Source organism: Mastigoproctus giganteus, chromosome 6 (genome assembly GCF_048544385.1).
Source record: "Mastigoproctus giganteus isolate SK-2022 chromosome 6, ASM4854438v1, whole genome shotgun sequence".
Taxonomy (NCBI): domain Eukaryota; kingdom Metazoa; phylum Arthropoda; class Arachnida; order Uropygi; family Thelyphonidae; genus Mastigoproctus; species Mastigoproctus giganteus.
In genome coordinates, this window is record NC_143580.1 from 178,259,538 (window position 1) to 178,284,768 (window position 25,231).

The 25,231-nt window shown below is 36.7% G+C and overlaps 1 protein-coding gene across 5 annotated transcripts in view; it reads left to right on the plus strand.

Moving 5' to 3' along the window:
- The window catches only part of LOC150084775 (striatin-3-like), a 751,872-nt gene that overhangs the window by 680,627 nt on the left and 46,014 nt on the right, over positions 1-25,231 (plus strand). For all 5 annotated transcript variants that reach the window (XM_090376594.1, XM_090376597.1, XM_090376596.1 and 2 more), the window contains one exon: positions 2,132-2,242. In XM_090376594.1, the coding sequence (XP_090232720.1) occupies positions 2,132-2,242 (111 nt within the window). The remainder of the gene's footprint in view (positions 1-2,131; positions 2,243-25,231) is intronic.

Consider the following 25,231-nt stretch of genomic DNA (forward strand, 5'->3'; position numbering starts at 1 on the left):
TTAAATCAACTTCAGAGTAAATCAACAACAGGAGGTAATATTAGCTTGTCTGCAAATAGGCCACACAAATATTACCCATTTGTACCTTTTAAGAGCAGAGGATCCCTCTCAATGGCCTCACTGTAACACTTTCTTCCAACAGACATATCTTTGCCAAATGCACAAAATATCATTATCAGCTATATGGTGCAAGGAAGCCTGAGGCTTTTGCTGCACCAGGCAAAAAAAAAAAAAAAAATCCCTGAGTTACCCTGAGAGAGAGAGAGAGAAGAATGATGATATCCAGGTTAGAACCCTGGGTGTGCCAAGTCCATACTCACGAGATGTGAGCCCCTGGGGTATATACGCAAAACTGTGCTTCCAGAATCCCTTCACTACAACCACCAGTGAAATCCCACTCACACTTAACTCACTTTTGGAGAATGAAACAGATATCTCAAATATCTTCACTTCTCTAAAAATTATTACTGTATACCACCTTCTTTAGCTAGAAAAACAAAACTCCATTTCTGATAATACTTTTGCAATGTTATCACTATCCATAAATAAATAACTCATTACTTACCATATGGATGGTGTACTGTGACCACAGATGCCAGTGTGCCAAAAAGATTGCAAGGGAACAAACATTTAGTCCTTGATGTGGTCACCATAACCACGACTCCACCAAACCTTGCCCATGTCACCAAAACAAAGTCACTACAACCTGTGCTGCATGAAATGGTGCAGCGCTATGCTGAAACCGAAAAGGAGCCCCTCTTAATATGCTGGTAAATAATCTTCTTCGGTTTCTCCCAGACCTAAATACTGCGATCAGATATGAAAACTGTTTTCCAGTTACCAGTTACAGTGGGTTGTGCACCAGTCAAGTTGATATTGCACTGTTTATGCTGCAATTGCTTCACAGAATCCAATGTGATCCAGTTCAACATATCATCCTTTTACTGATATCAGTTCCTTGGCCTCTCTGGACTCCTGGTTGATGGTGTTCAGTGAGCTTTAATGGAATCTATGTACCATTCTTGTAAGTACACACCAATCATTCCATCATTTTCTACAGTCTGCCTGAATGTATCCCAGCTGTAATAGCACCATGACATTTCCTTTTGGCAGTTACATCAGCAAACATTGATCTAGAGCAGGTTCCAATCTTTTATAATCTATTTAAATTCTTATTAAACCTCTTATTTTTTTTTAGAAAAGTATCTTTTTTATGGATAATAATTTAATTATAATTTTTATATTATAATTTAATTATTTATATGAAAACATTATATGATTTATGCATAGGAAATAATGTAAATAAATTTTAACTGGTTGGCATGACCAGTATTTCTAGCTGATTTTAGACACCATTTCTATATGTGACAATATTAGATGTAGCAGAAACATTTAAACCTTTGAATATAAATTATTCAGGAAAACTTACCATAAAATTACAGAACCCTACATGTATGCCGTTTTTACATTATTTTCTATAACTTCTGATACTTTTTAATTGATATTGTTCAGATTTCTCAAAACCACTAAATGTAGTGTAAGTCAGATCGAAGAGCGTTTTTTTCGACAAGTCCGCTCAGGTACCCAAACTGCTAATGGATATCTCCTCCAATGCTATTTTAGGTAAAATGAATGCAATAGAGTTGCATTCAGAGGATATCAAAATATACAGAGCACTAGCAAACAAGCAATGAGTGAACCATGAGCAGAGGTCAGCTGCACATCACTATGTGAGATAGGAAAGATGATTGCTAAAAATGGGTTTAACTTATTTGGTGAATATATATATATCATTAAAAGCAAATTTTAGAGCAAAAAATAATATATATATACATATGGTGTTCATGAAATTAAGTAGAAATAATGATTTGTTGTTAATTGTTTCAATAGATTAAATTTTATACATGATCTCAAGATGCCTGGAAATTCTGGGAAGGGCTGAAGGTACCAATTGTGTTCTTCTTTGGGTCTGTGTTATTTTGCATAGAGATTGAGATTGGATGTAATGATAAGTTTTTAATTTGTTTAATATTTTCTTCCAAAGTTATTATAAAAGTTTTTACTTAATTAATGATGTCAACAAAAGAAACCAGTCATCCTTTTTTATGTTTTTTGTTTGTTTTTTCACTAGATGCAAGTCCCCTTAGTAAGCAAATAAACTGCATAATTAGCCACCCTACACTTCCCCTTACAGTTACAGCACATGAAGACAGACACATCAGATTTTTTGATAATAGTACAGGTATGCATTCTAATTAATTAAATAGGAAACTTAATTTTGCCCATTTTTAGATTACATTTGAATGAATGTTTATTTTTGCATAAATAACACTCGGGAAGTTTAATTTATGCATTTTATTATTTTGATTTAGATATATATACAGTATTGCATAAAGTTATATGATATGGTAGAAATAAAATTTGAAATTGGTGGATTTACTGGATTAAGTTCTATAATCTACCTTAAGGTTAATGTTATTTTCGAGAAGGCATCTGGCAGTACTGTAAAGAGTGGTAGGTTGCAGTTTTTCTGCTTTGGTCTGTCATTTTGCATTAAAGGGTAGTTGCAACAAGAGATTAATATAATTGAAAAATTATTAACTTACCAAATATTTGTTCGTAAATTTATTATAACATTTTCATATAATTAATGACATCAGCAGGAGAAAAGAAATTTGCATCATTTCAAGCTCCACTTTCTTCCGTGACATCACTGCCTGCATTAGTTTCATAGTACTAAAGCAAACACAATGGCTGATACCAACTCAAAATTATTTTTGTCGTGATGTTAATTATTATTCTTTAATCAAAATATATTTCTTAACTGGTAATTTGTGGATCTGTTTAATAGTGAAATTTGATACAATCTCTGAGTAAGTCAGATGATCCTTAGTTTCTGCAGTTCTTTGTGATTGACTTTCAGCACAACATGAATGTTATTTTTTTATTTATTTATTTTTTTCTCTTCGGTTAATGGAAGGTTTACTATTAGAATGGTCAGGATTAAAGGAAGCATGCATATCTGCTAATTTTCCAAGTTTTTAGTTAGAATCTGTCATTTTGACCCCTTCTCTCATCGCATAGTCATAATATAGTTGGTACTATATCTCTGTCTTTTTAGCATTAGCATTAGTAGAGGCATATGATGCAAGAAAGCAAGCTTATTCAGCATCAGCCAAAAAAAAAAAAAAAAAAAAAAAAACACACACCACTCCCATTTCACCCCTCCGTTCGTTCAAAATACCTGTCCAGTTGAGCTTTAAATTTGTTTAGGCTATCAACTTCAACAACAAGTGATGGAAGTCGGTTCCACCAACCAACCACCCGCTGGCCAAAGGCAAATTTTCGCACATCTATCCGACATCCGTCCTTCCTCAATTTGAATTTATGTCCTCTGAGGTGATTATTCTGAGCAAGATGAAGAATCCCATTGGCATTGAGCATGCTCAAACCATTCAAAGCCTTATACACCTCTATCAGATCACCTCGCCGGTGCCTAGTCTCCAGACTCTGTAATTTGCAAAACTTAAGCCTTTCTTCGTAAGAGCAACCCTTTGTTCCATTCACTAATCTTGTTGCCCTTCTCTGTACCCGTTCCAGCAGCTCTACATCCTTCTTGAAATGAGGCCTCCAGACCTGTATACAGTACTCAAGATGTGGCCTAACCATTGCCTTATACAAGGGAATAATCACCTCCTTATCCCTGCTAGAAAAATTCCTGTATATCATTGACAAGACACCATGAGCTACTCTTGCAGCTCATCTGCACTGCTCAGAGAACTTCATATCTGCCTGCACAATTACCCCCAGGTCCTTTTCATTCTCCACCACTGTCAGTGTAGTACTGCAGAGTTGAAGCGTTGCTCTGGGGTTACTGTTTCCCATATGTAGTACTTTACATTTGTCAATGTTAAACTTCATTTGCCACCTCTCATCCCATCTGTTCAACCTTTCCAGATCCTGTTGCAGCAGCATAGCGTCAGTAGTGTCCTTAACAACCCTGCCAACTTTTGTATCATCTGCAAACTTGGACATTAAACTTGATATCCCATCATCAATATCATTCATCATCAATATCATCCCATCATCATATCATTCACCGAAAACAATAACGGACCCAACACTGAACCCTGAGGAACTCCACTAATAACATTAGTCCACGTTGAGCAGTGTCCATTGATTACCACTCTCTGTCTTCTGCCACTCAATCATCCCCTTATCCATAGGAGCAATTTGCCTCCAATGCCACACTGCTCCAATTTGTGCAGCTGTCTTCCATGTGCAACAGTATCAAAAGCCTTTCTAAGATCCAAATATATAATATCAAAGTTATTCCCTGCATCCAGTTCTTTTGTGACTACATCATAGTATCCAATCAAATTGGTCAGGCAAGACCCGCCCTTAACAAAACCATGCTGCGTCTGAGATATATAAGTGAATTCTTGTCTAGATGATCCTGCAGTGCTTCTTTAACCAGTGCCTCCATTAATTTACCTGGAACAGAAGTTAAACGAACAGGTCTATAATTACTTGTGTCAGCCTTTGATCCTCCTTTGTGAATTGGGGTTACATTTGCACATCTCCAGTCTATGGGTACCTCCCCTGAGTCCAAAGAAGCTCTCATAATTATGGCTAGGGGTTTGCTTACTTCCTTTGCTGCCTCCTTTAATATAACTGGATAGATCCCATCCTCCCCAGGTGCCTTTTTTATGTTTATCCTCAACAATCTCTCCTCCACTTTCCTCTCAGTTATTACAAAATCATCCAGCTCACTGCCAATGTTTACTTTACCTACATCATTCTCCTTCTTGAATAATTCCTCATGCGTGAATGTAGATGCAAAATACTCGTTTAGATTGTTAGCCACCTGAGCAGGATCCTCAACTGTTGAACCATCAATATCCAGTGGACCAATCTGATTCATCCCTTTCCTTCTTGAGTTTAAATATGTAAAGAACTCTTTTCTGTTTTTCTTTGCATCCTCTGCCAAGGATTTTTCTTAGTCTGCCTTTGCCTGCCTAATCTCCTTTGTGACTTGGTTACAGACCAACTTATATCTATCATAGGCTTCCATGTCACCCATTAATTTGTATGTATCCCATGCATTTTTCTTCTCTGCCACATGTCTCATTAGTTCATCTGACAACCATTTAGGCCTAAACCTTGAACAATATTTCTTAGTTGGTATGTAAAGCCTGGTAGCCTCCAAGATTACTTCCTTGAATGCTTCCCATTTTGAGTTTGCTGTTGGTAACACCATCAGTTGGTCCCACTGTATAGAATTTAAATACTGTCTCAGACCATCATAGTCGCCCTTTACGAAAACAAAAACCCTTCCCTTTACCTCTGATGGTAGTTACCTCCTTGAGTAAATCCCACTTCAACACACTGTGATCACTGCCACCTAGTGGTTCATTTATCTGCAGATTCTTAATGCATGAAGAATCACTACTGATAATCAGATCAAGAGTATTGCTCCCTCTTGTTGCCTCACGAACATGCTGATGTAGAAAACAATCATCCAATAAATCCACAAAAGCCTTGCTAGTGTGCGAGTGACCAACCCACAAATTCCAGTCAATATCTGGGAAATTAAAATCCCCCATTATAAGACTCTCTGATTTACTGGCCCACTCTATTTCCCTGTACAATATCTTATTATACTCATCAGAGTCATTAGGCCTATAGCACACTCCTACTCTCAGTTTTGATTTCCCTATGCTTATGTCACACTAAACTGACTCGATACTGCCCTGTCCATCGATGTCGACTGGCTTCACTTCCTTGGACTTTGTGTTTCTTAATTAATAGCATAACCCCTCCTCCCCTCCTGTCCTGTCTATCCTTTCTATACACATTGTATTCCCTAAATTCCAGTTCCGCATTACTTATATCTGTGTGACACCACGTCTCTGATATCCCAACAATATCTGCCTTTGATGTTTTGAGCAATACCTCAAATTCATCAAATTTATTTACCAAACTCCTAGCATTGGTGTACACGCAGGTATACATGCACCTGTTTCTATTCTTAGCTACCCTAACACAACCCATGTGTTTACTTGTACCGCAATGACTCCCAGCAGTCTCTGAAATATCCTGCATCTTGTTTTTCGGGCTTCTGCTCATTTTTGTTAATGAATTTTGTGCTTTTAGATTATTTTTGAATGAAGAATGGCAAAGTGATCATCCATAATAAACATTTGAGAATAGTTTGCTATAATTATTCACTAGTTCTTATTTTAAGAACTGATATCATTAAAGATTTAGTTTCAAATAAAGTAAATTATGGGTTTCATCTCCTCTAACTCACAGTCTAGAAATACAAGCCAAAACATTACCTTTCCCTGTCAGTAAATTAGTAAAGGTAGCCTTCCTTGTGAGTCACACGTATAAAAGACCAGCAATGAGCAGAGGAGGGGGGAAAAACACATTAATGCAGTTCTACCAACATTGTACTGTTGGGGTGGTTTGTGTGATGATGTAATCCAGTGAGATGTTACAACTTCAAATATTTAATACACTCATTGAAAAAACTGTATGACTTTATGAATAAATTTAGGACTTAGTTTGATGGCCAGCTAACTTTCTGTCATGAATTCCTAAGACAAAGCATGTTTTCTTAGAATACTGAATAGTTTGCTGTCTCCATGTAGAATTCATAGGCAGCAAGTTTCACAACTCAGTCTCTATAAGCAGTAAGTTAAATATAATTTAATTTTAACTTAAATATAATCATATTTGGAGAAAAAAAATTCATCCAGTAGCAGTATTCAGAGAACAGGTATCTTAACCAAATCGAAACAAAAACTGATTTTGCCAAAAATAATAATAATAAGTTACAATATTTTGCAGTATTCTATCAATTTCAGTATGAGAACCTACTAGACAATATTATGAAAGAATTGACATGATCCTTGGCTGTGTGTTTGAGGGAGGCACAAGGAAGCTTGAAACATAACAAATTACCTCAAGTCATGCTTATCATTTTAATAGTTCCTCATAGCCAGTGCTTAGTGTGAAAGAATATTCAACCAAGTGAGAAAAATAAACTTGAGTTCAGATTTTCTATTTCTGGCAAAGCATTGAAAATGCTCTTTACAGCCCAACAAACCTAAACAGCAGGGCCATTGTTATGAACAAAACGTTACCTTACCATGGTAAAGTCTCCAACAGTTATCTTTCTTGAGGTAATCATAATCGGTAGATATCTGACAAACAATCCAAACAGAAATCTATACCTAGTAAAATCTTAGTTAAGCTACGTTTGAAAGCGTACTGTACTGATAAACAGTCTTATGGCTGTATTTTAATATAAGATGTGTATGTTGTCAGTGAAATTTAATTTCTTGCGCAGTGTAGACTTTAAAAAAATATACTTTTTCCGAAAAATCTCCTGTTTTCCTCCTACCTACTATTACATGGTCTCCAGCTTTTAGGGTGTCCAAAGCCAGCAGCCATGTAGTAGTCAGTATTAGAAAAATTGCCCGTCCTTAAAGGTTAGTAGAACTTTGAAAATTTGCATGGCAGTACATTGTGATGTGTGTGCAGATCTTCACACTGCAACTTGGAAGCAAATATAAGCAGCATACAAATTCATTAGAGTGGTCAGTGTGACACACTGTTATTAGTTACAAAAGAAAAAAGACCAAATTCTGCTGAGTGATTTTGTCAAGAGGACTTTCAAGATGCTCAGATCAAAAACCATAGGAGCAGCACATACCAATTGAATGGGGTGTGGTAGTCAGACTCTGTGCAAGTAGATGGTCCACCTTGTTGTTTGCTGTTCATGTTGGATGGGATCTTAAGTTGGTTGATATTTTGCACCTCTGGATTGTAGTACACTTCCCCAACCATCTTCCAGGTTTTGGAGCACTCAGACAAATGTCACCATCTGATACAGTAATACCCCGAAGTTACGTGATAGGTGGGTCCGACGAAAATCGCGTAAGTCGAATTCGCGTAAGTCGGGATACAACTTTGCATATAAATACATATAAATTTTGCTTAATTGGGACCAAGGACTAACAAAAACACTAGTTTAGAAGAAAAATATTAATAAAATTGCAGTTCTTTATACATATTAATACAAAATATGTATTAAAAAAACAAATGACTTACGTTAAAAAGTTATTTCGATGTCGATGGCTTCATAAAATCTAACAAATTCGTCTGACGACACAGCGCGTTCTTTTTTTCACGCAGAATTTCTTCGTAGCAAGCTAATAATTTTTTTTATTCCTTGCTTTGTAGCTATAACGCGTTCTTCGTTCCATGTGCTTTTCGCCATTGCTTCATTTAGGCCTGTAGCACGTGCAATATCACATGGTCTTTCATTTCGCTCAAAGCGTTTCACAATTTCATATTTTTTCTCTATTGACAGAGGCAGACTGGCCATAAGCCTCACTGGGGAAACCCCGGTGGGCCAGTGTGATTTTGGCCATAAACCATAGTATGAGGCCACTATAAATTTTCCCGGGTAAGAATTTTTGACCCAGTCCGCCTCTGTTTATCGATAATTGCTTTTCTTTTTCTCTCTGAATCTGCAGTGTCTTCACCAGGACACTTCCTTTTCACACCTTTTAAGTATTTTACTCATTTTTAGGGAATAAAGCACAATTACAAAACGAGGAGGCACGCTTGATACGCATAAACAAAGCTGCGCGCATGTAGCAACTGAATAAACAACACCATAAAGGCAGAGATACGCTATTAACACCTCACATTTCTAGGGATTACTACCATAAAACAATAAAAATTCAGTTGCGTTTCTGCTAGTGAAATCTGTTATAAACTGGTAGTAAACTCGATCTAATTGCATTTGCGATTATACCGATAGCTGGAATTGTGTTGGTTTTTCCATTACTGTATTATGGTGAAATGTGTTTTTCCCTTCACCGATATAAAAAACATAAAAGCAGCAAAGTTGAATTTTGTTCATCTTTCGCTCTCATTCTCCGCCGTCGCACCGTATATCGATAACATATGAAAAACGACCTTGAAGATAGTGGGCGGCAGCGTTGCCAAACGAAAAAATCAAGAACCGCGTAACTCCGAGTTCGCGTAAGTCGGGGTATTACTGTATTTGTCTGAGTGATTCAGAAAAATGTGAAAATGTGAACATTGGATAATTCACTGGTTGGCTAATTATGTTGAAACTGTTCTTGAACTTGCCCTTTTGCAATTTATACAGCATTTGTATAACCCTTTCTCCCAATGTCGCAGTGCCGAGCCCTATATCATTGCTGTTACCAAGCAATTTCTCTGCATTGGGATGGGGGTATTGGTGTATAAGGCACTGAGGGGGGGGGACTGAATGGCAGCAGAACTTTCACATTTAAGTGGAACGCAGGAACCAGGCAAATAAACATAAAATGAGGAAAACAGTGCAATTTTCACCCAATAAATACATTATTGGGGAAATTCAATAGAATGTACTTGATAATTTACATTCTTTTGTTTGGTCAGTGTTTTGTCGAACACTATAATAAACTGCCTTCCTGGGTGGTTAAGGTGATTAGTCTGGTGAGGTTTAAAAGGTAATTGGGTGATTATCTTTTAGCAGTAGGAAGAATATGAGGGCTATAAGTTTATAAACAAAAAAAAAAAATATATATATATATATAGTAAGCACTGGTTATTAGAATTAGCTACTATAGAATCAAATTTCAAAGAACGAATTCAAATCAGTAAAATGCACTAAACTGTCATCATTTATTAGAATCACACCTTCATTATAAGAATCAGTTTTGAATACCTTTGGGATATTATTCTGAAGCACATTTCTTGAGGCCACAATTCTAGAAGTCACAACCATAAAATAATGTGCAGTTTTCGGTTTATTGGGCTTTTTTGTTTGTACAATCTGTTATAAATGTTATTATGATGAAGTGTGTTTTTCCTTCACTGAATTCTTCATTCCGATATCTAACCTTTGTAAACTTTTTACTCCATATCTCACTTGTGCATGTCATGTGCTTTGTTATTGATTGACGCTTATCTTTTTTACTGTGTTTTAAATTTTACCACCCAAAAAAAAATGTCAGTGAATAGAAAGAGAATGAATTTCAATATAAAAGCTAAGTTATGAATTATAGAAACAAGACAAGTTAAACTTAAACAGTGTGTCTCAAAGGGAAGCAACAGTAAAATTAGAAGTGCCTCGGTCATCTTTATCCAAATTATTAAAATCACGTCCCACTAATGTGATTAATGAAACCAGAAAAAGAAAGCATAAAGGGAAATGCCAAAAAGTAGATGAAGCTCTGTTCGTTTGGTTCAAACAGGCCAGCTCATTTGATGCATACTTCTTCAAAAAGCTAATGATTTTTCTGAGAAACTACACAAAGAGTTTAAGGCAACGGATGGAAAGAGAGGCATGATATTATTTGCAAAAAACTTCATGGAGAAGAACAGGATTTCGACTTTTCTGCAGCTTTCAACTGATTAAACCTCTTATCAAACTGTGTTAAGCTCTTATAATCCTGAAGACATTTTTAATACAAATGAAACAGTGTTGTACTTCAGGGCTTCCCTAGACCATTACATGATTTTTAAAAATTCCTCTGTGTCTGCAGGAAAGAAAATCAAAGACATTATTACAGTTCTTTTAACATGCAACATGATGGGACCAATCAAGGTGAAGCCATTAGTTATAGGCAAGAGCAAATCCCCTCTGTTTCAGTGGAGTAAAATAGCTGCCTGTTGAATATGCTAATAACGGCAACACTTGTATGACAGCTTCTTTATTTGAAGATTATCTACATAAATGGGATTTGCAATTGGATAAGAAAAACAAAAAAATTGCTTTCATTTTGGAACTGCACGGCTCATCCAAAGTTGACTTTCAAAAACATTGAATTAGTTTTTCTATCTTTGAATACCACATCACTGATTCAACTTCTCAACCAGGGAATAAAAAAAACCTTTAAGACCTTTTATAGATTGGAAATGAGGGGAATAATCATCCAGTCTATAGATGAAGGTTTGGGAACATCATCTGATATCGCAAAGCAAATAACTGTTCTAAATGCACTTCATATGACAATGATTGCCTGGAATTAAGTTTCAGAAACCTTCATTAGCAGCTGTTTCAAAAAATTTGGATTAATTATTCATGATGGTCAACTAAGTCACGATAGGTGGAATAGGATCAGGGTATGTCTGCCAGGGGCAAAGGTTGATGATGTTGTAGAGCGGATATCATCTTTTAAGGGCACAAAAGGTGATATAGTTGTACACGTTGGCACTAATGATATTAAGAGTAGGAGACCGGCGTAATTACTTAGCAAGTACAGGTCACTGTTGAAAAAAAGCCGTGAATTAGGGTTGAATTTGAAAGTGTCTGCAATTCTGCCCAGACACGATAGGAGGGAGTATATGATGAGAGCCTTGTCGATCAATTCGGCCATGGAGGGATTGTGCAAGGCTCAAGGGGTAGAATTTTTTTCAGCCTGGACTGTACTTGTTACCAGGAGAGATTGCTTCTACAGGGATGGGATACACGTAAATAGAAAGGGTGCAAGAATTTTTGCTGATGCTGTCGAGGCAGTGTTAGGTGGGTCGGAAAACTGCTAGTTGGGGGGGATACAAGGACTAATAGATTAACAGTAGCCACTGGCAGAGGTGGAAGTGATTCTTGCACTGCTTCTATTGAAATGAGCAGAAGCCTGAAAAACAAGATGCAGGATATTTCAGAGACTGCTGGGAGTCATTGCGGTACAAGTAAACACATGGGTTGTGTTAGGGTAGCTAAGAATAGAAACAGGTGCATGTATACCTGCGTGTACACCAATGCTAGGAGTTTGGTAAATAAATTTGATGAATTTGAGGTATTGCTCAAAACATCAAAGGCAGATATTGTTGGGATATCAGAGACGTGGTGTCACACAGATATAAGTAATGCGGAACTGGAATTTGGGGAATACAATGTGTATAGAAAGGATAGACAGGACAGAAGGGGAGGAGGGGTTATGCTATTAATTAAGGAACACATAAAGTCCAAGGAAGTGAAGCCAGTCGACATCGATGGACAGGGCAGTGTCGAGTCAGTTTGGTGTGACATAAGCATAGGGAAATCAAAATTGAGAGTAGGAGTGTGCTATAGTCCTAATGACTCTGATGAGTATAATAAGATATTGTACAGGGAAATAGTGGGCCAGTAAATCAGAGAGTCTTATAATGGGGGATTTTAATTTCCCAGATATTGACTGGAATTTGTGAGTTGGTCACTCGCACACTAGCAAGGCTTTTGTGGATTTATTGGATGATTGTTTTCTACATCAGCATGTTTGTGAGGCAACAAGAGGGAGCAATACTCTTGATCTGATTATCAGTAGTGATTCTTCATGCATTAAGAATCTGCAGATAAATGAACCACTAGGTGGCAGTGATCACAGTGTGTTGAAGTGGGATTTACTCAAGGAGGTAACTACCATCAGAGGTAAAGGGAAGGGTTTTTGTTTTCGTAAAGGCGACTATGATGGTCTGAGACAGTATTTAAATTCTATACAGTGGGACCAACTGATGGTGTTACCAACAGCAAACTCAAAATGGGAAGCATTCAAGGAACTAATCTTGGAGGCTACCAGGCTTTACATACCAACTAAGAAATATTGTTCAAGGTTTAGGCCTAAATGGTTGTCAGATGAACTAATGAGACATGTGGCAGAGAAGAAAAATGCATGGGATACATACAAATTAATGGGTGACATGGAAGCCTATGATAGATATAAGTTGGTCTGTAACCAAGTCACAAAGGAGATTAGGCAGGCAAAGGCAGACTACGAAAAATCCTTGGCAAAGGATGCAAAGAAAAACAGAAAAGAGTTCTTTACATATTTAAACTCAAGAAGGAAAGGGATGAATCAGATTGGTCCACTGGATATTGATGGTTCAACAGTTGAGGATCCTGTTCAGGTGGCCAACAATCTAAACGAGTATTTTGCATCTACGTTCAGGAAGGAGGAGTTCATGAGGAGTTCAGGAATTCAGGAAGGAGAATGATGTAGGTAAAGTAAACATTGGCAGTTAGCTGGATGATTTTGTAATAACTGAGAGGAAAGTGGAGGAGAGATTGTTGAGGATAAACATAAAAAAGGCACCGGGGGTGGATGGGATCTATCCAGTTATATTAAAGGACGCAGCAAAGGAAGTAAGCAAACCCCTAGCCATAATTATGAGAGCTTCTTTGGACTCAGGGGAGGTACCCATAGACTGGAGATGTGCAAATGTAACCCCAATTCACAAATGAGGATCGAAGGCTGACACAAGTAATTATAGACCTGTTAGTTTAACTTCTGTTCCAGGTAAATTAATGGAGGCGCTGGTTAAAGAAGCACTGCAGGATCATCTAGACAAGAATTCAGTTATAGCTCAGACGCAGCATGGGTTTGTTAAGGGCAGGTCTTGCCTGACCAATTTGATTGGATACTATGATGTAGTCACAAAAGAACTGGATGCAGGGAATAACTTTGATATTATATATTTGGATCTTAGAAAGGCTTTTGATACTGTTGCACATGGAAGACTGCTGCACAAATTGGAGCAGTGTGGCATTGGAGGCAAATTGCTGCTATCGATAAGGGGATGGTTGAGTGGCAGAAGACAGAGAGTGGTAATCAATGGACACTGCTCAACGTGGACTAATGTTATTAGTGGAGTTCCTCAGAGTTCAGTGTTGGGTCCGTTGTTGTTTTCGGTGTTTATGAATGATATTGATGATGGGATATCAAGTTTAATGTCCAAGTTTGCAGACGATACAAAGGTTGGCAGGGTTGTTAAGGACACTACTGACGCTATGCTGCTGCAACAGGATCTGGAAAGGTTGAACAGATGGGCTGAGAGATGGCAAATGGAGTTTAACATTGACAAATGTAAAGTACTACATATGGGAAACAGTAACCCCAGAGCAACGTATCAACTCTGCGGTACTACACTGACAGTGGTGGAGAATGAAAAGGACCTCGGGGTAATTGTGCAGGCAGATATGAAGTTCTCTGAGCAGTGCAGACGAGCTGCAAGAGTAGCTCATGGTGTCTTGTCAATGATATACAGGAATTTTTCTAGCAGGTATAAGGAGGTGATTATTCCCTTGTATAAGGCAATGGTTGGGCCACATCTTGAGTACTGTATACAGGTCTGGAGGCCTCATTTCAAGAAGGATGTAGAGCTGCTGGAACGGGTACAGAGAAGGGCAACAAGATTAGTGAATGAAACAAAGGGTTGCTCTTACGAAGAAAGGCTTAAGTTTTGCAAATTACAGAGTCTGGAGACTAGGCACCAGCGAGGTGATCTGATAGCGGTGTATAAGGCTTTGAATGGTTTGAGCAAGCTCAATGCCAATGGGATTCTTCATCTTGCTCAGAATAATCACCTCAGAGGGCATAAATTCAAATTGAGGAAGGACGGATGTCGGATAGATGTGCAAAAATTTGCCTTTGGCCAGCGGGTGGTTGGTTGGTGGAACCGACTTCCATCACTTGTTGTTGAAGTTGATAGCCTAAACAAATTTAAAGCTGAACTGGACAGGTATTTCGAACGAACGGAGGGGTGAAATGGGAGTGGTGTGTGTTTTTTTTTTTTTTTTTTTTTTTTTTTGGCTGATGCTGAATAAGCTTGCTTTCTTGCATCATATGCCTCTGCTAATGCTAATACTGATCACGTTGAAAAGCCTGTTTCATATTGAACAGTAATTTAATGATTGGGTAAACATAAGATGGTGATCTACAAGTTACTACAACTTTAAGAGATGAAAAAATTGCCCAGTCTACCAGGGTGGAGGGAAATGAAGATGAACCCGAACAAATTCCAGTTACAAAATGGCAAACTCGTGAAGCTATATCTATCCTGAGGATAGATATAGCTTCACGAGGAGAGCGTTGGAAGAGACTGGTGCAAGAGATCGTGAATATAGACTTGTTAGACAATATTGAAAAATTTATAAATAGACTTTGTAGTGACAATTTAAATAAGTAACTATTATAAATTATAATCATATTACAAAGTGTCATGTTTAATTAATATGTATATTAATTGTATATTAATATGTATATTAATTAAGCCATGTACGTAAGTATAATTTTATTTTTATTTTGTTAACCTGTGAATAATACTCTTCCAATTTTCGTGTATCATTTAATTGGTAATAAAATGTAAATTTGTGCATTATATCTTTATTTTTATATCCTGTGGATAATATTTGTCGATTTTTGCTTATTAGAACCACGGTCTGTTAGAGTCAACATTCAATTTGCAAATGTGATCACTATAACCACTGCTTACTATATATAGCTGTTGTTATTATTTTATTTATTTATTTTTTTGTTTTTATTTTTTCTGATACAGCAAAACCTAAATTCCTTGCATCTTTGAAACTAACCTGCTTGCCATTGATTTCAGAACCCCCCCCCCCCCTTTTTTATCTATAAATTTGTGCTTAATTCCATATTTTTCTGTAGTTAATATTGTTGTTTTTTTTTTTTTTTTTTTTCATGTATGTTACTCTACACTCCATAAAAAAAAAAAATATATATATATATATATAAAATTTTATATACATAAAGGAATAAACTGTTAATTTTCAGATTGATGCTGTAGATATGTGGTGTAAATGCTATTGTAATAGTTATCAATTAAACATGCACGCAGTTCTACTTAGGTTATGATCCTATTTATTTTTGGATCCGTTTTGCTGGTGTATGTATAACTTGCATGGATGGCATTTCAATCATTAAGGCTTAATGGTACTGACGAGCAATTTGATGTACCAGCAGTAGCCGGGGTTTTTTTTTTTTTTTTTTTTTGATTAATGTAAAATCCTAATGTTACTAGTTTAATACTAAATTTGAATTTGTATGGTCTTATCGCTTAAGAACCATGTTGAAAAAACAATAAAAGAATTTGAAAAGGAATATAAAAGGGTTAGGGAGGAAATTGAAAAATTACATTCATCCTCATCGCCAGACAAAATGAATATCTCATGCATACCTGTTTCTGTAGTCCCAGTAATAGTTTTACTATTATCTTCTTCTTCTTCTTAGGATTTATTCCGTTATTACAATGGTTCTCTTCAACCTAATATCGAAAAGTCATTCCTTTATTCTTTTTTTCCATATTTTCTATCTTCCCAATCTCCCTCCACCAGTCCTCTTCTATTTGTGGCTGATAGATCTCACACCCTCTATCCATGTCCTCTCTTTTTCTTCTCCATGGCTCCTCAGGGCAATCTATCATCCTCCATTCTCTTCACATGGCCAAACCACTCCAATCTTCAATGTTATTAATGATGGTTTTTTGGACATTCATTGTATTCATTATCATGTCATTTCTAAATTTTTCAGTCCTAGACTTTCTTGCCGATCTTTGCCAAAAATCCATCTCAGCAGCCATTAGGTTATTCAATTCCTACTATTAGTTCACACTCTCCCTATATATATTTATATATCTTGTTCAAATTTTCAATCATTAATAAAATACTTTTTATTCATCCACTCAAGTTCAAATACATTTTTTTAAACTTGTAGTGGATGACACTTGATGTTAATACAGTTTTTTCAAATATTAATTCATTAATTAAATTTAATTAATTAATTTTAGTTTTATATGGGAGAAAAAAAATTTCTCTTATATAAGATATTTAGCAGGATATAAATTTAGGAATAAAATTGAAATCAACAGGCAGTAGCTCCATCGGTAAAATGCAAGGATTTCAGTATTTTTCACGTGAAAGTGAAGAATGCGAGTTCAATTCTTGCGAAAATCAATAATTTTTTGATAAATTTTTGAAGTCGAAAGTCAAAAGTTCGTTGTTGACCTAAGTAGGAATTGACTTTAAAAAATTTTTTTTATATATTACTTGTTTTTTTGTCTTTCAGTTAAGGTCCAAGTCTCACATCCATATAATAAAACACTTTGTAATATTGCATTATATATTTGATATTTAGTTTTGTTAATAATATTTTTATTCCATAGCACAGAATTAAACATTCCTATGACCTTTCTGCCGTCATCCAGTCTTCTCTCAATTTCCTGTGCAGATGATCCATCAGCCTGGATAATTGCACCCAGTTATTTAAATTGCCGTACAGTTTTCACCAGTATTCCATCTAAATCCAGAACCTCCTCACTTCAATTCATGTACTCTGTCTTATTAAAATTAACTGTCAGTCCCCGTGTTTTATATTCTAGTAACTTTCTGCCCATGTAGTTTACATTGTCATTGTCCTGTGCTACCACAACTTGGTTGTCTGCAAACAGTAGAATGCAAAGGTACTTAATCTGACCAGGGGGAACACCCATTGAACTACACTTCTGTGACCATGATCTTAGAACAACTTCCAGGTATAGCTTAAACAAAGTATCAAACAGCATCCTTGAAGCCTTTAGCAGTCCTAAATTTTCTTGATATTTTTGAACCAATTTTTATGCAGCATGTATTGTTCTTGTAGATATTTTTAATTATTTCAATTAATGGCTGGCTTATTGACATTTTTTCGTAGCCTTCCACAGAAGATTTCTTGGCACATTATCATTACATTTCTCTAAATCTATGAACAGCATACCTACATCTTGGTTTGCAGCTTCACCATTTTTTCCAGAATTTGCTTAACAGTGAACAAATGGTCTATACATGAGCATCCAGTCAAAAAGCCACACTTTTTCTCAGAAATAACAATCTCTTGTTCCAGTTTTGATTTTATCACTTTTCCAAATAGTTTAGCAATAGAGCTCATAGCACAGATTCCTGTATAGTTGGAGCATCTTCTTCTGCCGCCTTTCTTGAAAATTGATGTAATGTATCCAATTGTCATCATCTCATCTGGTATTTCTTCACCATCGCATAATTTGTTGAAAAATCGTGTTAGTAAATTTATAACTTTTCGACCTCCATATTTAAGCAGCTCCATGCTAATTCCACCTGGGCCTAGTGCTTTTTTCCATTTTTTGCCATTTTTATTATAATTTTCACTTCCTTAATTTGGATGTTCAATCCTTTTTCCATGACAACTGTCTCTTTTTCAGTTTCTCTAAATTCCTCTCTTCCTTCATTCAATAGCTGTTCATAATAATCGACCCATTCCTCCAGATCTATCATTTCCAGTCTAGCATTTTGCTTATGAGGTTTCCTTAAACTCTTCAATACTCTCGACGCTTCTGCAGATCTTGTACATCCTAGTTTGGTGTTCACCTCGGGACATACTCTATCCCAGGAATCGTTCTTTGCCTTCATTACTTCCACTTTCAGTTCCTTATTTTTCTCTTTATATATTTTTCTATGAACTTCATTTTTTGAGTTTAGCCATCTTTTGTATGCTTCCTTTTTCTCCTTTATTAATTCCTTAATTTCTATGTTCAGCTAATCATTTTGTTTCATCTTTTGAGATTTTCCTGTTGTCTCTCCAGCAATTTTCTTCACTGTTTCCTTTAGGTATTCATATATATCTTTTGCACTCTCCCCATAGGTTTCATCTAATTCTTGGTCTAATCTTCGTTGATACAAGCCCCTAGTACTCTCATTTTTTAATGAGTCCACATTGAATCTTTCGGTGTCAAGTTTTTCACTCCTCTCAAGGTCTTTCTTCCTTTTTTTGGCACATCCATGGGAATGACAACGTAGCCTTCACCAAAAAGTGATCAGAGCCACAATATGCTCCTCTCTGGGCCCTAACATCACAGACAAAAATTGTGCTTTGCTGTTTAGTGCTCACATAATCAATTATTGATTTTAGTCTTTTTGTTTCTTGGAACCTTGTGAACTTATGAATGTCTCTATGTTGGAAGAAGGTGTTACTAATCCTCAGCTTATATTGAGAGCAAAGTTGTATCAGTCTCCATCCGTTATCATTCTTTATATTTTCTCCATCTCTTCCCACCACTTCATTGTCTGCAGCTTGTCCCACTCTGGAGTTTTACTATTATTAATTACATAATTTCAATTTTGATATATCCCATTTAATTTTGATAATATATGACCAAAAGTTAAGTTATGTTTGGTACATAAAGAAAACTTGGGTTGGAACCTAAAGTCCCTATGCATTAGCATAAAATACTGCAGTATTTACCTAAGATCTCCAAAAAACATTGTGGGTGGCAGTCAGTAGGAGAAGAGATCATATATCAGTCTGTGGCTGAATTTATAGGTTGCGAAGGGTGCCATCTGGCCAATTTGCTGGCCTGGCAGCAATCATAATTATTTTATCCAATTCTATGTTTAGATATTAACAGATCGTTTTGATATTAACTAATAAATTTGTAAATGTTAATGTAAAGGCATTTTTGATAAGATTAGGATTAAAGGTAAATACAGAGAGGAATAATAATAAAAAAAAAGTTATAATGTAATATTAAAACTAAATTATAATGTTATCCACTGGGAAAAGATAGTATAAGCTTTCTACAGTATAACGGCCAATGTATGTCCAGTAGGATAACTATTTACATATACTCGTGATTTTTTCTAGCCCTGTGATGCATTGGAATCAATTTTTGACTATTTGGGAAAATCTATAATTAACTAGACTGAACTAAACAGTGGGGTGAAGCAGGTACATGTATGTATGTGATATGATTTTGTTTATGTCAAATAATATGCTGGAAAATAAAACCCTTAAACTATTTATAAAGGATAAAAGGAGAGAAGTGGGTGGAATAATCCAGACAGGGTCAGCCAGAGAATTATTGATTTCTAAAGTGAATTATAGGATTAGTTGCTATAAGGCTTAAAATTTGGATATCCAGGTTACAGTGTGCAGTCAGTAAACGAGCTATGTCTGAGCATTAATAGAATTAATTGCATTTTGTTCTGATGGTGCTAATGTTGGGAAGAAATTCTGGAATAGCTAGTAAGCTGTTAGAAAATTTTCCTAAAATCATCATACGGCACTTTAAATCAACGATTGCAATTATCACTCGACAATGCAATGTCTCAAATAAAAATAAGTTAATCATTTTAAAATATTTTTAGATACAATTTATTCTTTTTATCACCAATCTAATTAAAATCAAATCAAGCTAAAAACTGTAGCTAAACAACTTGAAATTGAAATTATTAAAATATCAAGTACTGGGACCATGATGGGTAGCATGTTTACGAGCTGCTACTGTTGTATGGCATGCATATCCTGCATTATATATGCATTTTTCTTTTTCAAGATTTTCTTCCTATCCTGGTCTGGCAAAGAGATCGGCTATTCTTTTTTTTTTTTTTTTTTTGCAAGACCTAGCTTTAATTAGCATTAGCATTAGTTGAGGCATGTGATGCAAGAAAGCAAGCTTATACAGCATCAGCCAAGGGAAAAAAAAAAAAAAAAAAATCTTCCCATTTCACCCATCCAGTCACTCCAAATGTTTGTCTAGTTCAGCCTTAAATTTATTTAAGCTATCAACTTCCACAGCAACAAATGGAAGTCTGTTCCAGCAATCAATTACCTGCTGGCTAAAGGCAAACTTCCACATGTGTTTTCTATAACTGTCTTTCCTTAGTTTGAATCTAGGCCCTCCTCAGGTTCTTAATATCTGAGCAAGCGGAAGTATCCCATCAATATTGATCCTGCTCAAACCATTCAAGGCCTTATACACCTGAATCAGGGATCACCTCGCAGGTGCCTAGTCTCCAGATGCTGCAACTTGCAGAACTTAAGCCTCTCTAGTAGCACCCTTTGTTCCTCTTACCAACCTTTGTTGCCCTTCTCTGTACTCATTTTGGCAACTCAACATCCTTCCTAAAATGAGGCTGCCAGACTGTATGCAGTACTTAAGGTGTGGCCTGACCATTGCCTTATACAAAGGGATAATCACCTCCTTGTCTCTGCTAGTAAAATTCCTATATATCATTGACAAAACTCCATGACCTGCTCTGGCAGCTCGTCTGCACTGCTCAGAGAACTTCAGATTGGCTGCACAATTAACCCCAGATCTTTTTCATTCTCCACCTTTCTGAGTGTAGTACCACACAGTTGGTACGTTTCTCTTTGGTTACTGCTACCCTTATGCAGTACTTTGCATTTGCCAATATTAAACTTTAGTTGCCACTTCACAGCCCATCTGCCTAACTTTTATAGATTGCAGTAGCATTCTGTCTTTACTGTCATTAACAACCCTGCCAACCATTGTGTCATCTGCAATATAATGATAGACATTCTAAAAGAATTTTCATCACTTTCAATTGAAGTGCAGTCAGTATCAACTAACATTCAGAAAATGCAAAAATGAATCAAACACACAATAAGAGCTTTGATAAAATTAAAGGTTGGTACTGGAAAACATGACTCTCAATTTGAAGATTTGATTAAATCAGATAAGTTTAAAGATATTCCATTTAATAAAAATAATAAATTCAGTGCTCTTAGGAACATGTTACCAGAAAATATAATTCAACACATGAATTTACATGTTTTATCAGACAGAAATAATAATGAAAACATTTTAAATTATTTCCACATATTAGAACCATCTATTTGACCTTATGAAGAACTAACTTCACTGTGGATAGCTGGTGAAAAAAAATTGTACCATTTAAGGGAAATTTTAAAATATGAAATTTATTTGAATGATTTTCGGGATTTTGTAGATAATAATGTAGAATCAAAAAATGTTTCAATTTCTGCAAGTATTCAAAAAGCTAAAAAGATAGATAGCACTATTGCAATTAGTAGTGTTGAAGCCGAAAGAGATTTCAGTTTAATGAATATAATTTGTATGAGGGTGAGAAATAGTTTATCAATAGATCACATATCAGATTTAATGATGATAAATTTATTGGGAAAAGAGTTAGCAGATTAGGATACAACTCAATTTGTCAAATCATGGTTGAATTGCACCATAGATTGGTTATGGTTGCAATTCTACAGATGCAATTGCTTGGCAAAAGTTAACGAAAACATTTCATGAGAATCGATTGGCTATGTGGAAATTACTATAAAAAAAATTAATATTTTATTATTGTTTGATATTTTTGTATTCCTAATTGTTGTAAATCAGTAAAACTTACAATTAATATATACAAGCACATTCTTGGTCTTGTTTTTTTTTTTTTTTTTTTAATGAGCCAGTTAAAAATTTACCAGCATTTATTCCCCTCTGTCCTTTCTGTACACATTATACGCCTTATATTCAAATTCTGCTTCCCTCATGAGTGACACCATGTCTGTAATATCCCTACAGTGTCTCCATTTGAAGACTTGATAGTACTTCAGATTCATCAACTTTATTTACAATGCTAGAAGCATAGGTGTATATGCAGTTATACACAAAAAGGACAGAATTCATGGGATACCTGTTTCCTAGACAACGGCACGCTGTCACCTCTCTCTCTAGTGGACAAACCTACCGCTTGGCAGGTGTATAGGTACCCTGCATCACTGCATTCACGTACATAGTAATTTGATGTCAGTATGGTTTGTTTGTTATTTGGTTTTTAGGAGCATTAGCAATTAAGGCCATATTGCTCCAGAATATGCGGTGGTCATTCCCTGACCTTTGCGCATCCTCCATATTTGGTGGTCAGGACTCGAACCCCGGTCTAATCAAGAAGCGTGTGCTACGCACTGCTGCTCCTTCCCACCTGGCTACGGAGGTGCCATGTCAGTATGGATAAACATTTTGAGTTAACTGACTTTGAAAGAGAGATAATAGTGGGTACCCTACGTGTATGTCACTATCGCAGAGGTGGTACAGAAATTGCACTATACCCATTCGACAGTATCAAGAATGGGACATGTTCAGCTGGCACGCGTTGGGACCTCTGAACGGTCCAGGTTACGTCTCCATCCTTGCAGACCATCTGCATCCCTTCATGATCATCGTGAAGGGATGCAGTGCAGTGCATCATGATAAGTGCAGCAAGCATGGATGGAAATACCTGTGAAATGTTTTCATGAACCAGTGGACTCAATGCCTCACCGTATGGCTGCCTTTATCCAGGTGAAAGGTGAGCCTACCTGTTACTAGAGTGCATCTGTTTTTACTATTATTAATCCTAACACAGCCTGTTCATTTGCTTGTTTCAAGAAGAACCCCAGTACACCTAGAAATCTCCAACACCTTGTTTTCCAGGCTGCTATATGCTCCAATAGAAACAGTGCAAGAATCCCTTACACCTTTGCCTACAGGTGTTGTTAATCTGTTATTCTGTGTTTCCAAGCTAGCAATTTCTGACCCACTTACCACTGCCTCGAAATAGCATTAGCATTAGTAGAGACATTTGATGCAAGAAAGCAAGCTTATGCAGCATCAGCCAAAAAAAAAAAAAAAACCCACTTCCACTTCACCCCTCTGTTCATTCAAAATACCTGTCCAGCTGAGCCTTAAACTTATTTAGGCTATCAACCATCCACCACAAAGGATGGAAGTCTGTTCCACCAACCAACCACCCGCTGCCTAAAGGCAAATTTCCGCGCGTCTATCCTACATCTGTCTTTCCTCAATTTGAATTTATGCCCTCTCAGGTGATTTTCTGAGCTAGAGGAAGAATCCCATCAGCATTGAGCATGCTTAAACCATTCAAGGCTTTATACACCTCTATCAGATCACCTCGCTGGTGCCTAGTCTCCAGACACTGTAATTTGCAAAACTTAAGCCTTTCTTCGTAAGAGCACCCCTTTGTTCCATTCACTAATCTTGTTGCCCTTCTCTGTACTCGTTCCAGCAGCTCTACATCCTTCTTGAAATGAGGCCTCCAGACCTGTATACAGTACTCTAGGTGTGGCCTGACCATTGCCCTATACAATGGAATAATCACCTCCTTATCCCTGCTGGAAAAATTCCTGTATATCATTGACAATACTCCATGAGCTACTCTTGCAGCCCGTCTGCACTGCTCAGAGAACTTCATATCTGCCTGCACAACCACCCCCAAGTCCCTTTCATTCTCTACCACTGTCAGTGTAGTACCACAGAGTTGATACGTTGCTCTGGGATTGCTGTTTCCCATGTGTAGTACTTTAAATTTGTCAATGTTAAACCTCATTTGCCACCTCTCAGCCCATCTGCTCAACCTTTCCAGATCCTGTTGCAGCAGCATAGTGTCAGTAGTGTCCTTGACAACCCTGCCAACCTTTGTATCGTCTGCAAACTTGGACATTAAGCCCGATATACCATCATCAATATCATTTATAAATACAGAAAACAATAATGGACCCAACACTGAGCCCTGAGGGACTCCACTAATAACATCAGTCCACGATGAGCAGTGTCCATTGATTACCACTCTCTGTCTTCTCCCCCTCAACCACCCCTTTATCCATAGCAGCAATTTGCCTCCAATGTCACACTGCTCCAATTTGTGTAGCAGTCTTCCATGTGCAACAGTATCAAAAGCCTTTCTAAGATCCAAGTATATAATATCAAAGTTATTCCCTGCATCCAGTTCTTTTGTGACTGCATCATAGTATCCAATCAAGTTGGTCAGGCAAGACTTCCCCTTAACAAAACCATGCTGTGTCTGAGCTATAACTGAAGTCTTGTCTAAATGATCCTGCAGTGCTTCTTTAACCAGTGCCTCCATTAATTTTCCTGGAACAGAAGTTAAGCTCACAGGTCTATAATTACTTGTGTCAGCCTTTGATCCTCCTTTGTGAATTGGGGTCACATTTGCACATTTCCAGTCTATGGGTACCTCCCCTGAGTCCAAGGAAGCTCTCATAATTATGGCTAAGGGTTTGCTTACTTCCTTTGCTGCCTCCTTTAATATAAATGGATAGATCCCATCCACCCCGGGTGCCTTTCTTGTGTTTATCTTCAACAGTTTCTCCTCCACTTTACTCCCAGTTATTTCAAGATTCTGTAGCTTACTGCTAGAGTTGAATACACCTCTGGCATTCCCCTCGCTGAATAACTCCTCATGTGTGAATGTCGATGCAAAATATTCATTTAGTTTGTTAGCTACCTGAGCAGGATCATCAAAAGTTGACCCATCAATATCAAGTGGACCAATCTGATTCATCCCCTTCCTTCTAGAGTTTACATAAGTAAAGAACTCTTTGCTGTTTTTCTTTGCATCCCTTGCCAAGGATTTCTCGTAATCTGCCTTCGGCTGCCTAACCTCCTTTGTAACTTGGTTGCATATCAACTTGTATCTATCATAGGCTTCTGTGTCATGTGTTAATTTGTATGTATCCCATGCATTTTTCTTCTCTGCCATATGCCTCATTAGTTCATCTGACATCCATTTTGGCCTAAACCTTGAACAATATTTCTTAGTTGGTATGTAAAGCCTAGTAGCTTCCAAGATAAG